Source organism: Gracilinanus agilis, chromosome 5 (assembly GCF_016433145.1).
Source record: "Gracilinanus agilis isolate LMUSP501 chromosome 5, AgileGrace, whole genome shotgun sequence".
Lineage (NCBI taxonomy): Eukaryota > Metazoa > Chordata > Mammalia > Didelphimorphia > Didelphidae > Gracilinanus > Gracilinanus agilis.
This window is the reverse complement of record NC_058134.1, coordinates 236,135,096-236,151,493: the sequence shown is the minus strand read 5'-3', so window position 1 is coordinate 236,151,493 and position 16,398 is coordinate 236,135,096. Positions and strand designations below refer to the sequence as shown.

At 37.0% G+C, this 16,398-nt stretch overlaps 1 protein-coding gene across 3 annotated transcripts in view; it reads left to right on the top strand.

Annotated features, from left to right (window-relative positions):
* The first annotated feature begins 791 nt into the window (after positions 1-791).
* VEZT (vezatin, adherens junctions transmembrane protein) overlaps positions 792-16,398 on the top strand; it is a 45,883-nt gene continuing 30,276 nt past the window's right edge. The window contains exons 1-3 of one of the 3 annotated variants that reach the window (XM_044679517.1): positions 792-811; positions 7,051-7,326; positions 12,069-12,218. In XM_044679517.1, the coding sequence (XP_044535452.1) occupies positions 792-811; positions 7,051-7,326; positions 12,069-12,218 (446 nt within the window). Of the gene's footprint in view, positions 812-7,050; positions 7,327-12,068; positions 12,219-16,398 lie in introns of those variants that run through there. The other 2 variants (XM_044679516.1, XM_044679518.1) reach the window with 2 other exon arrangements.

Sequence of the window (16,398 nt, the reverse complement as noted above, 5' to 3'; positions counted from 1 at the left end):
TATATGTATATATATATATATATACACACACACATATATATATAGTCTATAAACAAATAATATATATTTATAAATTAAGCACATACATTTCCAAACTGACCTGTTGTGTGTGATTCTTTCTGGCCTTCTGTTCTCTTCTATGCATTTTTTAAAAATGCTTCAGCGATCGTTTTTGCCTCTTTTTTTTTGGCTACTCTATCTCTCTCCTCTCTTCAACTTCCTCTCACCACTGGGGGAAAAAGAAAAAGAAAAAAAGGAAATTCCTGGTTACAAATATGCAAAATTAGCAAAACAGATCCCTACAATTGGCCTTGTCCAAAATCGTTTGCCTTATTCTGCTTCTCTCTCAGGAAGTGGGTGGCATGGTTTTATCACCCATACTTTTGTTTTTTTGTTTTTTTGTTTTGTTTTTTTTTACACCCTTGTACTTCGGTGTATTGTCTCATAGGTGGAAGATTGGTAAGGGTGGGCTATGGGGGTCAAGTGACTTGCCCAGGGTCACACAGCTGGGAAGTGGCTGAGGCCGGGTTTGAACCTAGGACCTCCTGTCTCTAGGCCTGGCTCTCACTCCACTGAGCTACCCAGCTGCCCCTCACCCATACTTTTGAATTCTGGTTTACCTACCCTTCAAGTCTCAGCTTCTTTAAGATTTTCCTAGAAGCTACATATAAAATTAATCTCTCCTCTTCTTGACAACCCGGAGCTCATTCTGTAGAATGTTTTTGTACCTTGTTATATTCATTTTATCTTCTCGTTTGTTATTTTTTTTGAGAGCAAAGAATAAGTAAAAAATGAGCAAACACAGTAGTTGGTGCTCTTTTTTTTTTAAGTTGAATTACAAGATGTGCCATCCGCACATAGATTTTTCAACTGTTTGCCAATTATGCCCAGGGTGACATGGATTCATTAAGGCTGTTGTAATGGTTTTACAAAGCTCCTTATAAATGCCTTTATTTTCCAAGTAATTTGGTTGCTACTTTGGAGTCTGTAGTTTCCAAAATTGTATTAAAAATGCATCCAATGAGATCATATCAGTCAGTTCTATAGTCATTGTCACACCTGACTACAGTAATCTTAATATTCCTTAGGTTCTGCTGTTGTAATATCAATTTAATGGCATTAAATTTTTTGTGAATCCATAATCATTTTCCAGTTGATTTAGTGTAATTTTATAGATGATTATAAGCCTGTTTGGCATGCTGATTTTTTTTTAACCCTTACTTTCTATCCTAGAATCAATACTTGTGTATTAGTTCCAAATCAGATGAGATTTAAGGGCTAGGCAGTGGGGGGGTGGGAGGGTGACTTGCCCAGGGTCACACAGCTAGGTAGCGTTTGAGGCCAGATTTGAATCCAGGACCTCCCTGTCACTAGGCTTGCCTCTCAATCCACTGAGTCCACCTAGTTGCCCCCCCAGAGAATTTTTTTTTTAACCCTTATCTTCCATCTGAGAATCAATACTATGGATTGGTCATAAGGCAGAAGGGCTAAGCAGTAGGGGTTAAGTGAGTTACGCAGGGTCATACGGGAAGTGTCTGAAGTTAGATTTGAACCCAGGACCTTCCATCTCATCCAGGCCTGGCTCTCAATCCACTAAGCCACCTAGGTGCCCTCTCATAATAAATAGTTATTTAGATAGAAGCAACCAGCATTTAGATGTCTGTTACTGCAGTTTCTATGATTAGCATTCTATCCTCACTGCCAATGCCCTTATTGAGAGCCCTCAGTTTATTACAAATGTCCCTAAGCAAGTTAGAGAACTAGGGAGGAAAAAGGAAAGAATTTATATCAATAGTTGTGTTAAAAGAAGGTTTGGAAATGCAACAAATTAATAATTTGGTTAGTTCACAATTTTTATTCTAAGAAAGAGAGAATTTTGCCAGATTTATTCAAATAGAGTCTTCCCCGTGTTATGTTAGCCTTAACGAGATAGACTACTCTACCTAATCAGGCAAGTTGCCCCCTTGCTTGTCCATGGGAATGAAGTGGACAACAATGATGTCATTTGCTAGTTTTGTTTAATAATATTTTTGACTTTGTAGGGCTTATATTTGAAAGTAGCCTTATCTCTTCTGGAAATTCAAACTTCTTCGAACCAAAGAATGAAGCCATATTATAAAGACCCAATTTATAAGTTAACTGGCACCTTGCCCAGTTCTGATGTCCTGCCCCACCCAATGCTTAGTTCTTCTTTGCTGGAGAGAGATGGTATCATCTCCAGACATGAACCACCCTAAATGCCTGCTCACTTCTCTCTCTATGGAGATAATTTTGTTTTCTTTAAATCCCTTTCCTGATGTCTGAATATAATTGAAAGAGGAGAGGTCAGGGCAGTGTCCCAAAAGACTCAGCATGAGGTGAGAAAGTCAAACAGGGCCAAGTTTTCCACAAGACCACAAAATGAGAAATTCCCTGTTCCCTTCTGAGGAACTGGGGGGGTGGGGGTGGGGAGGTAACTTTACCTTGAAATCCTTCTGCTTTCAACAGTGTAGGTACTCCATTCACTAGTGCAGATTACAGACCCTTCACTTTTTACAACTTCTTTTGACGAAAGGCCTTATCACCTACTGGCCACCTCCTTGAACTGAATCCCTCTGCACTTAGGTAGGCATTTCCTCCTAGGACAAATGCTCTATCCAGGCCCACACTATAGGAAAGCCCTTCCTACCTGGGAGGCTCTCAAACCTCTGGCCTCAGGCCATAATGAGGCATTTGGGTTTTCCTTTATCTGCTAAATATAACCAATTATAAAAATGTGCTTTCCTTATAGAAAGATGGTAGTGTGACTCTAACACTGGAAATTAACTCAGTTGATAGCAATGCTTTTGAGTTTGCATTAAGGCAGCACAGGTACCGAAAAGAATATTGTTGGGTTTGTAAGGAAGAGACTAAACTTGAATTAACTATCTATAATCACAAGCAACAACTTAACCTTTCTGTAATTTTAATGTCTCCATCTATAAAATAAGATAGAATTGCTCAAACCATCTGCCTCAGAGGTTTGCGGTGAGGAAAGCATTTTACCCTCCTTATATTGGCATATAAATGTTACCTGCTTCCCCTTTGTAAGGGTCCAATCTGTTACTTGAGTGAGGTTTTTTCACCTTAAAAAACTAAACATTCTAATTTGGAAGCAAACTGCAAAACCTATCTGGTTATAACTTAAATCTCTAAGGACTTTTATTTACTAAATTAAAAATTGAATTTTGGTCATGTCAGTGGTTTCTCTGCCTCTTAACTGTAATCAGAATCAAACTTGAAAATTCATTTCATCATTATAAAATTGTAGTCTGGGGACAGGCACCACTGGTTTTTCAGGTGTGTTTTTAGGATGCTACAGTCAAAAGATCATACAGTAGACTTGTATTCAGCTCTTGACAAGTCACTTTGTTGTGCTTTTTCTGTATTATGTTACAGAAACATCATTGATTGAATTTAAATAGACTTACCTGTGACTACAACTGTCAAAGCTTTCTTGAGATAGTAATAATGATGCCATTTAGCAATGCTTTTTAGGTTTATAATATAACTTGCCAAGTCATATTTATAATGCAGTTTTTTTTAAAACCATGGCAATATATTGAAGATATAATAAACTTTTTTTTAATTAGAATCTTTGTGAGGGGGAAGAACTGCCTCCAAATAATTGGGGGAACCTAACACTTAATTTGAAAATTGTATATAGGAGTATTAATACTTATCTTCCATTCTCTTGGTAACAAGGATGTGGGATTCCGACTTGACTCGCTCCATACCATCCTGCAACAGGAAGTCCTTTTACAAGAGGATGTGGAGCTGATTGAGCTCCTCGACCCCAGTATCCTGTCTACAGGACAACCTCAGCAACAGGAAGATGGACACCTTCCAACCCTTCGCTCCCTAGCAACTCCTAATATTTGGTATTGTCAAGAAAACACCTATCCTATTACTGTTTACATATACAGTACTATCAGAGGAAACTGTCACCATTTTCTTCATTGTAAGAGGCATTAAATAAAATTTCTACATTAGCTTGCTTGCAATAATTTAATTTTTAAGATAACCCACAAAAGTGCCCTTCTAAAGTGAGTAAGAGATACATTAAAGCAGATGGTGATTTTTTTTTTCAAACCCTTGTACTTCGGTGTATTGTCTCATAGGTGGAAGAGTGGTAAGGGTGGGCAATGGGGATCAAGTGACTTGCCCAGGGTCACACAGCTGGGAAGTGGCTGAGGCCGGGTTTGAACCTAGGATCTCCTGTCTCTAGGCCTGACTCTCACTCCACTGAGCTACCCAGCTGCCCCTGGTGATTTTTAAGAAATCATCTTGATTACATTATACTTATTGCCTCTTATATCTGTAAGACAGATTGTTATTAATAGTCACTGAAAGTAAAAAGACATACCCATTTTCCTGACTCAAAGTTCCAGTTTTCTCTCTCTTTCTTGTATACTTATGGGGCTTCTTTAAAATCCTGAGAACAAGGGGGCAGCTGGGTGGTTCAGTGCATTGAGAGCCAGGCCTAGGTTCAAATCTGACTTCAGATACTTCCTAGCTTTGTGACCCTGAGCAAGTCACTTAAACCCCATTGCCTAGCCCTTACCACTCTTCTGCCTTAGAACCAATACACAGTATTGATTCTAAGACAGAAGGTGAGGGTTTTAAAAAAAAAGCCTGAGAGCAGGGCAACTAGGTAGCACAGGGGACAGAGAGCCAGACCTGGAATCTGGAGGAAATGTCTTCAAATCTCAGACACTTCCTAGCTGTGTGACTCTGGGCAATTCACTTACCACCCCCACCCCCCCAATTGCCTAAGCCAGGAGGTAAAGATTGAGGGAAAAAAAGATGCTGATAGCAAATTACATGCTTTTTTTCAAACCAATTAGTCATTCTAACATCATCACTGATGAGTGATATCTTACATCCTTTAGGAAGATATTAGAAACTCAGATTTTTAAAAATTTCCCCAAGGGGCAGCTGGGTAGCTCAGTGGAGTGAGAGTCAGGCCTAGAGACAGGGGGTCCTAGGTTCAAACCCAGCCTCAGCCACTTCCCAGCTGTGTGACCCTGGGCAAGTCACTTGACCCCCGTTGCCCACCCTTACCAATCTTCCACCTATGAGACAATACACCGAAGTACAAGGGTTTAAAAAAAAAATTTCCCCAAATTCTCTTTAATCAGAATTGGATTTTTGTACTCAATCATTTTTGAAATGGTACAAATCTTACTGGTTTGTCTGGTGGTAGTTTTAGGATCATTATAAACTTGAATGATTCTTGGAAATATTCAGGTTATGATTAGAGAAGGAGAAACAGAGTAACTATTTAACCAGAAGGATTCTTAAGTGTAACTGGCTGGGCAGTAAAGCTGACTCTCAACTATCTTTTTAAGTCATTTTTCTCATGATGTTTTCTGGTTTACTCTCAGTCCCAGCTTTCACTGATTTCATCCAGGACTAGCTAAAAAAATGATATGTCTTCCACACAGAGTTCTGCTTTGATTATAACAAAACAGAAATAAAAAAATTAATGCTAGAATATAAAATAGATTAAGGCCAACTCTAAATTAGGGAATTTAAATTCTTACAGTAATTATTTAAAGCTAAATGACTTAAAGAAAATTGTTTCTAACTATGAAAATGTTATCTGAAATAAATTTGTTCTAAGTGGATGCATTTATAGGAAAATACTCTAAATTTGGGGAAAAAGGAAGTTAGAATCTCCCAGAACCAGCATTTTCATTTTTAAAATTATGAAATTAGCTTTAAACCTAATGGTAAATATATATATTTTTTCCTGTTTTCTTTTTATTTTTAAATTTTTTTTCCCATGGTTACATGATTCTTGTTGTCTCCCTTCCCTCTTCACTCCCCCCTCCTGGAGTTGAAAAGCAATTTCACTGGTTGTACATATATTATCACTGAATTCCTATTTCCATATTATTCATTTTTATAACAGAGATTACTATTTTTTAAAACCAAAACCCCAAATCCTATACCCATATAAACAAGTGACAAATCATATGTTTTCTTATAGATTTTTACTCCCGCAATTTTTTACTCCCACAATTTTTTCCTCCAGATGTGGATAGCATTCTTTCTCATAAGTCCCTCAGAGTTGTCCTGGATCATTTCTTTGCTTTTAGTAGCAAAGCCACTCACATTTGATCATCCCACAATGTTAATTTCTGTATATATTATTCTCCTGGTTCTGCTTATTTCACTCTGCATCAGTTCATGTCGGTCTTTCCAGTTCTTATAGAAATCAAGCAGTTCATCATTCCTTATAGCCCAATAGTATTCCATCACCATCATATACCACAATTTGTTCAGCCATTCCCCAGTCAAGGGACATCCCCTCATTTTCCAAATTTTTGCCACCACTAAAAGCATAGCTATAAATATTTTTTACAAACAGAACCTTTTCCATTTTTTTTTTATCTCTTTGAGATACAAACCCATTAGTGGCATTTCTGGATCAAAGGACATGCATTCTTTTAAAGCCTTTTGGGCATAATTCAAAATTGCCTTCAAGAATGATTGGGTCAATTCACAACTCCACCAGCAATGCATTAGTGTCCCAATTTTGCCACATCCCCTCCAATTTTTCTTTATCATCATATTGGCCACTCTGCTAGGGGTAAGGTGATACCTCAGAGTTGTTTTGATTTGCATTTCTGGAGTCAGGAGAATTTAGAACATTTTTTTCATGTGATCATTGATAGTTTTGATATCTTCATCTGAAAACTGCCTATTCATATCCTTTAATAATGGTATATTTTTCAAGATGAATATAAATCTAAAAAAAAGTGGTTACTCAAGAAGCTACAGTCCTTTTGTTGACCTTGAAAATACAGTTGTTTTGGTAACCATTTAACCTTGTTTTAATGCTAATTATATTATAAATATACATAAATGAATATAATAAATAATATAAAAAATAAACAATATTAAAGAGAAGTCAAATGTTATTTTTTTCTAGTTAGTAACCTGAATTATTATTTTCATTTATTTAAATGGCAACATTTCATTCCTTTTCTTAATACATGTTCCTTTCTCTGTGGCTGTTCTTAGGGATGTCTCTATGCTGTTAGGCTACGTTAGTTTCTTCATTATGATTCCTGCTTGGTGGAATATCTCTTCCTGGCCACTATGGGGACTGATTCTCATTGTTTACTTGGCTATAAGAGCTTCAGGCTGGTGGAAGACAGCCAGATTACAAATGACTCTAAGAAAATACAACATCCAGCTAGAAGATACAGTAGCAAATAGCCGTGCCTTTACCAACCTTGTGAGAAAGTCTTTACGACTCATTCAAGAGACTGAAGTCATTTCCAGAGGATTTACCCTGTGAGTCCACTTTTCACTTTTTTTACAAATGATTTTTTTGGATCTTTAGATAAATATGGATATTTGTCACATAGGCTAATAAGTGTATTCATTTCTGTGTTCCATTGCAGTGACAGTAGAGCATGTTTCATTTACAAGAAAATGAGATGTTTTATCTATTACTGAATTAATAACCTCATAAGTTCACAGTGAAGGAATACACTTGGACAAAAAAAATTCTGCAAAATATACTAAAAGTGAAATTTAATTATATTTTTAAGTACTATTTTGCATCTATGTATTTAGTATATCATTTAAGGATCCAGAATGTTCTGCGAACATTATTTGACTGTCAAAAGTCCTTTCAAGAATCAGATCATTATTATGATTACTGTTTTATAAATGGAAAATCACAACATTTTAGAGTTGAAAGAGTCCTAAGCAGCCATGAAGCTCAACACAGACATGGAGTGGAAACCCCTATGGCAAGGCAGACCAGTAGCCCATTGACAACACGCAAGGAGGAGGAGAACAGGGGTGGCCTCTTCCACTCATAATTAGTAAGTTTTGCTCACATAAAGCCTATATTGGCCTTTTTTGCTATTTACACCCGTCACTCCTACTTCTGGTTTCCTTAATTCTCCATTGTCTTCAGCTGACATTCATGTGCCATTGAATCAAGGCAACTCACCATGATATTTGCCATCCTCTGGATGTTCTCCAGTTTATTAGGGTCTTTCCTAAATTCTAGCAGCCAGCAGGAAATATATAGGACTATCGCCCCCTTATCCCTAGAAGCTACGTTTCTTTTAATGTAGTCCAATCTGGCAGCCCCTTTTTTGACTACTATATCATACTGTTGCCTTATGTTGAACTTGTAGTCCTTTTAAAAAAAACCCGATCTTTTTCAGACAAACTGTTATCTAGCCATGTCCACCACCATCCACCAGCTCTGGCCCTGCCTCTAGTCTCTACTCCCATTCATCCTCAACTCAGTTGCCAAAGTGATCTTCCTAAAGTGAGGATCTGATGTCACTCACCCTGACTCTTAGAAAACTCCAATGGTTCCATCTTACCTCCAGGATCAAATCTAAAATCTCCTGTTTAATTTTCAAAGCCCTTTACTGGTCACCATATCCTTTGTAGTCCAGTGACACTGATCTGGTTCTTCCTGATGCATGACAGTCTACCTCCTGACTCTTGTCTGTAGCTCTCCTCCATGCCCTCCTCCCCTTGGCTTCTCTGACTTCATTCAAGTCCCATCTTAGAAGCCTTCCCCAACCCTTCTTGGATCTTAGTGCCCTACCTCTGAAACTACCTCCAATTTGTCCTGTCTACATCTGTTGTATACTCTTATTTGCATGTTGTCTCCCCTATAGTCTGTGAGCTTCTCAAAAGCAGAGGCTGTCTTTGGCCTTCCTTTGAAGCTCTAGTGCTTAGTTTAGCACTTGGTCTGCTATAAGTGCCTAATGTTAGTTTTCTAACAAGTCGTCTTGGGAGGCTAACTTTTCTGAACCCAAGTAAAGAATTTTTCATGTATTCTTGTTATATTTCACCCAATTAGATTCCAGTTTATTAAACTAGAATGTTATTGACAGCCATTGTTTTAGACATCCCTCCCAACTTTTTGCCATCTTCAGGTTTTATAAGCCTTTCTCTTCTCTGGTCCTGTGATACCTTTTCCCTAATTCTAGGGAGCTAAGAAAGTAAGTGACTCCCACTGTCTTCTTCATGTACCTTATGTTCCTTGTGAAAGAAATAATGTTAGAAATAATCTTTTCCAAATATTGACATGCTCTCAACATCCTCAACTGCCGCTTCCACACACTAAATAATGCCTACTTATTGAAGGTAAACATGTTTGTGACTAGCTAAATATTTACTACCTTGTTAGAAGCATCAGACTGTAGACTACTTATTCACCAGACTGTGTGCTAAAATATGTTTATCAGCGTCAGTGCTTTAGTATAGATGAACGAATAAGCATGTATATAATGCCTATTGTGTGCTAAGTACTTTTCAAATACTATTTCACTTGATTATCTGTCTCATTTAGATAAAGCATAAGTATTAAGTGAGATATTGCAGTTCTTGCAATTTTAAATTTCATCTGTTGAAAACACATGAACAACTCCAGATGTTATTGAACGAATAACATTTATAGAGTGTCTGAATTGTGTTCCTTCCTGACAAGAGTAAACTGAATGAGACAATTTCTCTGCTATTATTAATCTCTTGGAAAGAAAATGCTGTAGCTTTCCTTACAAACCAGTTCAGAATCTAGCAAACTAAAGATCAATTAAACTTTGTCTTTTTAAATGACTAAGTAATATAATTCCCTTTCTTATTCTTTTGTCCCTGGATCATACTGAGAATGTGTATGGCTTTACTTTTATTTTAAATTTGAACATTAGTTTATTGATGTGAATACATAAAGCAGATACTCTGTCTAGATCTTACGGAAAAATGCAAATAAATTTGGTATTTCATATTAGTATTTGCATCTAGACTTCATAGGATCATAGATCAGGGACTTGTAGGAACCTCAGAAACCATCTAGTCTAACCCTTTCATGTTACACAGGAGGAAACTGAGACCCCTAGACTTTGCCCAAGGTCACTCAGGAAATGAGTGTCAGAGGGGAAATGTTAAACCAGACCCTCTGACTCCAGAACCAGAGGATTTCCACTATGCCATTGTCATCATCATCACAACTAACATTTCTATAGTATCTTCTGTGTGTCATATACTTGACTGTTACCTCATTTGACTTTCACAACTACCCTGTGAGATAAGTATTATTATTATTCCCATTTTACTGTTGAGGAAACAAGCCCAGGGAGATTAAATTTACCTGGAGTCACACAACACAGAAGTGCCTGAGAGATGCTCTATGCACTGGGCCCTACAGCTGCCTCAGGGAATAAAAACCAATACAAGGCTTAAAGGTGCCTTACATATGCTAGCACATTTGATCCTCATAACAACCCTGGGAAATAGGCACTATTATTATTCCCATTTTACAGTTGGGAAAGTAAGACAGAGGTGAGGCGACTTGCCCAGGGTCACATAGCCTGTAAGTGGCTATGGTCAGATTTGAACTTGGGTTGGCCTGACTCTAGACCTGGCACTCCATGAATGGTGGCACCCTCTAGCTGCCTCTATGCTTTTAAATATTTGGAAGAGGAGGCATTGTCTACTGCGACTTTCTACTACTTTTTCTGCCAGATCAAAATAGTAGACAGGGCAGGCAGAAGAACAAACATGGAGAAATTTGTGTTCAGTGTAAAAGCTTCAGATTTAAATTAGTCTTTAACAAATAACTGTCCAGGGAGCAGGAAGAGTAGTGGATAGACAGTCAGGGGGACCTGGGTTAAAATCTGGCCTCAGACACTTCCTGGCTGTGTGATCCTAGACAAGTCACTTAACCCAAAATGTCTAGTCCTTACCTTTTATTTTAGGACATTACTAAGATAGAAAGTAAAGATTTTTTTTTATATATAGCATTCTCGTTTTAGAAGGAAACAGGTCTAAAAGGAATCCAGAAGTACAGTAAAAGTGAAAATCAGGAGTCTCTAAAGAATCTTCAGAAACTGATTTTTCTGAAATGATCCTGAAATACTCGCTTTAAAAATGACATCCTTGTTTTAGACATCTCTAATTTTATGGTATACTCTTAGATTTGCTGTGGAAAAAGTTATGAATTCAATTTTAAATATTTTTACGTTATTGATAATGCCATAGGCTAATTGAAACCTAATAGATCACTTGAAAAATAAAGATTTGATTACATGTACACCTAACAAGTACAGTGTATATGCCATCATTACAAATCAATAGAGTCCATTAATATATTAAACTGTTAAATTTCATGGAGCATTAGGTATTTTTTCTCCCTGAGCAGTTGTATTAGAGATATTGTGTATTAGAGATATTGTGGGGGCATTTAACATGTTTTTATGATGCATTCCTCATTGCATACTGTTTCTTTTGTCATCCTGCCTTCTCGTGTCATTCTGAGAAGACCAATGTTGGTCAAAACATATTGGTACATATTTTAGTCCTACCTTTAAATTTAGTGTTTATCCCACTATTTGACATATCTTTTTTTAAAGAATGTTTCTATAGTGAATTTCACTCTACAGAAGAGGACCAAAACTACAAATTAATAGACATGGAGAGAGGCCACAAATTGCTAAGTATGATTAAGACTTTCACAATGTAGAGTCTGTTTCTTTTTAGAACTCTTAGCTTTCACAGAGACCACCAGTGACTTCTGTAGTCCATTCATTTGCATTTCTGAGTCTTTCCAAAACATTAAAAATTTTTAAGTCCTGAAATGACATGGAAATTATTCTTGATATGGATAAGTTTGGAAACTTTGTAAACAATGTATACTTACAGACATGTGCCTGCATCTCAGAGGTGGTAAGATTGCATGTGGAAAAAAGCACTTATAAATGTGCCTCAGTAATATCTGCTATATGCTTGCCAGGATTCCTTTATCACTGTATTGAAAGAAACTTTTCAGTTGTCAGGGATTTGATTTTCTGTCATTTTCCTTTTATAGACATATCTGCTGATTAATTGGATTTTTATCCATTTTTTCCATATCATTGGGATGGGTTAGACTTTTTAATATTTCATTTAATATTTCAAATGAAGAGATAACTGAAGAGAAGTTTAAAAAAATAAATTTGTTGTAGATTTAGAACAAAAACTTTAGGACATCTGTACAGTTGTATCACATTTTACTTTTCAAGTTTGCTTGACAGGGTCAGTGCTGCTTGCCCATTCAACAAAGCTGGACAGCATCCTAGTCAGCATCTCATCGGCCTTCGGAAAGCTGTCTACCGAACCGTTAGAGCCAACTTCCGAGCAGCAAGGCTAGCCACCCTTTATATGCTGAAAAAATATCCTTTTCCAGCTGTAATCAGATTAATATACATCAAGATACGTGTTTGGGTATTCTTGATATGTGGATCAGATGGGGCTTTTAGAGGTTGGCTTAACTGAAAGTATTAATATATTTAATATGTAATATTATTATAGTATATGTGTTAAATATAATATGCACACTTATATATGCATATAGATATGTAATATGCATATATTTCTATGTTGAAGATTTTTTTCCCATGGATTACTATAAAATCAAGAATGAATTCTAAGGTAAGTTTGCAAGAAAGGCAAGGTCTTGTGTTATAATGAATTTCTGGGACAAGATGGATACCACTATGAGTGACAAGACCATCAGTTGGAGACATTAGAATGTGTCCAGGTACCGTGAGCCAGGGCCAAAAGTCAGTTGGAGCCAACCCTATAAGGAGTCATCATGCACAACACAAGACAGCTCAGTCTGGAGCAATCTTGGGAGGTGGGAGGTTCAAGAGAGAGGGGGTAGGTCCTATATCTGCAATTCAACTGCCTTGCCTGACTGAGCTAGAGAGCTATTATAACCATCATCAATAGAGCTGAGAGAGCAATACCACAATCATTCAAGAAAAACATCAACAGCCTTCCCTAATCTTTGGCTTGGCTCTGGCCAAGTCAAGCCAGAGTTAGTGAGAGGGTGAACAATCTCTAGTCTCTGCAACCTCTGTAGCTTTGATCATCTATTTAGATAATTAGTAATAGGATTCCCAAATCCTCCATCCTTTCCCTTGTTCTTAACCCTTTTAAGCCAGAATTAAATATAGTTGTTTGTTACAAAGTCAAAGATTGAAGTACTTTTCCTGAGTGGTGAATATATCTAAGCCCTTGGGAAAGGGGAGACAGTCACACAGTCAGATCCATAGCATTATCCATTCGGCGCACCAATAGCCCATATCAACATTCATTCCAACCCCAGGTTGAGGAACTAGAGAAGTTGACTACACATACAACTTCTCAGTGGTTTCCTACCTGGGCAGCTGCTGAAAGTCCAGCAAAGCCTGTCAGGTGGGGAGAGGCATAACCCTTCTGCCAGCAGCACTCACACAGGGGTCTGTGAGTGAGTGTGTGCACCTATCTCTTCCCAATTCATCATCCTCTTTTTAACACTAGAAATAAGAGTTCTTTCTTTCTGCCCTCAGTTCTTAATTCAGTTTGAGAAGGAAGAAAATAATTTTTCCTCTCAATCCTAGATAAGTAGCATCCAAGGGTTAGGACAGAAGTACATGGTACTGCTAGGATTTGAGTTCTTGGAACTCTTCCAGAACTGGACATCTTGGTGATTGAAGTGTCACTAAGAAATCAGATTCTCTTTCACAATCTACATAGCAGTAAAATATGCTATATTTCATGATTATAAAATCAGTAAAACAGGGAATGAATCACATTACCAGAAAATAAAAAATTATGAAATCTTAAACAACTAGACTGGTTGTAAATATTTTACAAGGCAAGAATATTTTATCTGAATTGTTGGCTTTATCATAGTCATTTTCTATAAACTGAAGTGCTCTGTGACATATAATTTTACATAATTAGGATTTTATTTAGTAAATGTCTAAGGGAATTTTTATGGCAGCAGTATGTATGCATACATGAGACAATGTAGGGCAAAACCTTTTTTTGGAACATAAAGGAAAAGTAAGAGAAACAGAAGTTTTGATAGGAAACATAGTTCTCTAATTAAGCTTACAGTGTAGTAGTAAATATAACTGAATATTTCTTTGATATATGAAGATTTTAAATTGCTTTTAGGGTCATCATTTTGAAGATAATTTTAACTGCTGTAGGTGAAATAGGTTGTCCTGACTCCTTCATCAATGGTCAAATTTTCATTTTGTTTAATCTTATTCTCAGCTCATTTTCTTGAAATTTGTCCCTCTGCCCTAAAAATGGTATGGAGTTAATTATTTAGAACTCATTTAAGCAAAACTTGTCCGTTAAGATTTTATCCCATGTAGCCATGACTATCCAAAGGGAAGCCATACCATGTGGATTGTGTAATTATGGAGTGAAAATTGTTTTACCCCATCTTGTTTGTTTCCAGGGCTCTGTGGAATTACTATTTTCTCTCTTTTGGCATACTGTTAACTCCAATTAACTTAAAAAAAAAAAATAACAAAAAAAATAGTTATACTTAGCTTCATTACTGCTATGGTTAATCTATCTGCTAGGTTTTTCTTACTACCCTTATATATGATATACTCATGTAATCCAAGCCTAAACAGATATCTGCTGATAATGATATTTTGTTGTATATCTATTTGGCTGATTATAATCCATCAGAAAAACTACAGCAACATATGGCTACAGGTGGGAGGGGGCAGCTAGGTGGCTCAGTGGATTGAGAGCCAGACACAGAGATGGGAGGTTCTGGGTTCAAATCTGAACTCAGACACTTCCTAGCTGTGTTACCCCTGAGCAAGTCACTTAACCTCCATTGCCTAGCCCTTACCACTCTTCTGCCTTGGAGCCAGTACATAGTATGGGTTTAAAAAAAACATGGATGGGAGATAATTTGCTTATACAGACATGATATATATTTTTCAAAGCATTACAACAATAAGATTTTACACACATTATTCTCCATTTCTCATTTCAAAGGCTCCAGGAATTTTGTCAAGCAGATTCGATTTTTATTCTTGCCTATACTGATGTATAGACTAATGAAATAAAACTGCGACCCACAGTGTGCCTGTCTGGTCATAGCCTGTCCAGTACTGACTCTTCCCTTCTTTAGGCATCTTTGCCAGTTTGCTAGATACAAGGTGAAACCTGGTTTGTTTTTGTTTGCTGTTCTTTCATTAGTTATTTGGAACATTCTTCCATATTTGTTGACATTTTGAAATTCTTTTGAAAACTCACTTATTTATTGAAAAACAGCTTTTGGTCTTAAAGATTTCTATTAGTTTCTTGTCTATCTTGAATAACAGATGCTTATCTAAGATACTTGACCCAGCAATTTTTATGCTAGTCAATGATTTCCTTCTTACCTTTATTGTATTAATTTTATTCATGGAAAAGCTTTTCATTTTCATGTAGTCTAAAATAGCTCATCTTTTGTGATCCCTCTAACTACAACTGGGAAAGGACCTAATCTAGTTCTCCTCTAATTTCTTTATGAAGTGATATTTAACATTCAGATCACATATCCATTTTGAATTTATTGAGTTATGTAATAGCAGCTAATAGATAACAATTGTTGTTGTTCTGTTGTATAGGAGTCTTTATGGCCTTGTAGACTGTACTGTTCGTGAGGTTTTCTCTGCAAAGATGCTCGAGTAGCTTGCCATTTCTTTCTCCAGTGGATTAAGGTAAATAGGGTTAAGTTTCTTGTCCAGGATCACATAGCTAATAAGTGTATGAGAATGGCTTTAAACTCAGGTCTTCCTGACTCCAGGACCAGCATTCTATCTACTGAGTCCCCACAATACCTCTAGCTAACATTTATGTAGTACTTATGTGCCAGGCACAATGCCAAATCCTTTACGAATATTATCACATTTCATCCTCACAAGAATCCTAAGACATAGGTGCAGATGAGGAAATGGAGGCCATCAGAAGTTAAATAACTCAACCAGAATCACACAGCTAGTAGTGTCCAAGGCCAGATTTGAACTTGTCTTCCTGACTTCCAGATCTACCAGTAGACCAGAAATTTTTATAAAATAATAAGTTCTTTCCTATATAATATTTTCAGGTTTATTGTGAACTAGGTTATTGAGTTTAGTTATTTCTGATTTTTCTTAGTCTAATCTGTTCTACTGATCAGTATTTTTTAACCAATACCAAACTATTTTGATGTTGATGGGTCTTGGAGGTCTTCAGCTTTTGAGGTGCCTCCTTCACTCCTGCTTTTTTTCATCATTTCCCTTGATATCCTAGATCTTTTGTTCCTTCCAGGAAAATTTGTGGAAGGGAAGGAACACTAACTCACTGTTGACAGAGTTACAACTGCAAACCATTCTGGAAAGGATTTTAGAATTATGTTCAGAAAGTGTCTGTTCGTATGACCTTAGGCAAGTCACTTAACCCCCATTGCCTAGCCCTTACCATTCTTCTGCCTTGGAGCCAATACACAGTATTGACTCCAAGACGAAAGGTAAAGGTTAGGAAGGAAGGAAGGAAGGAAGGAAGGAAGGAAGGAAGGAAGGGAGGGAG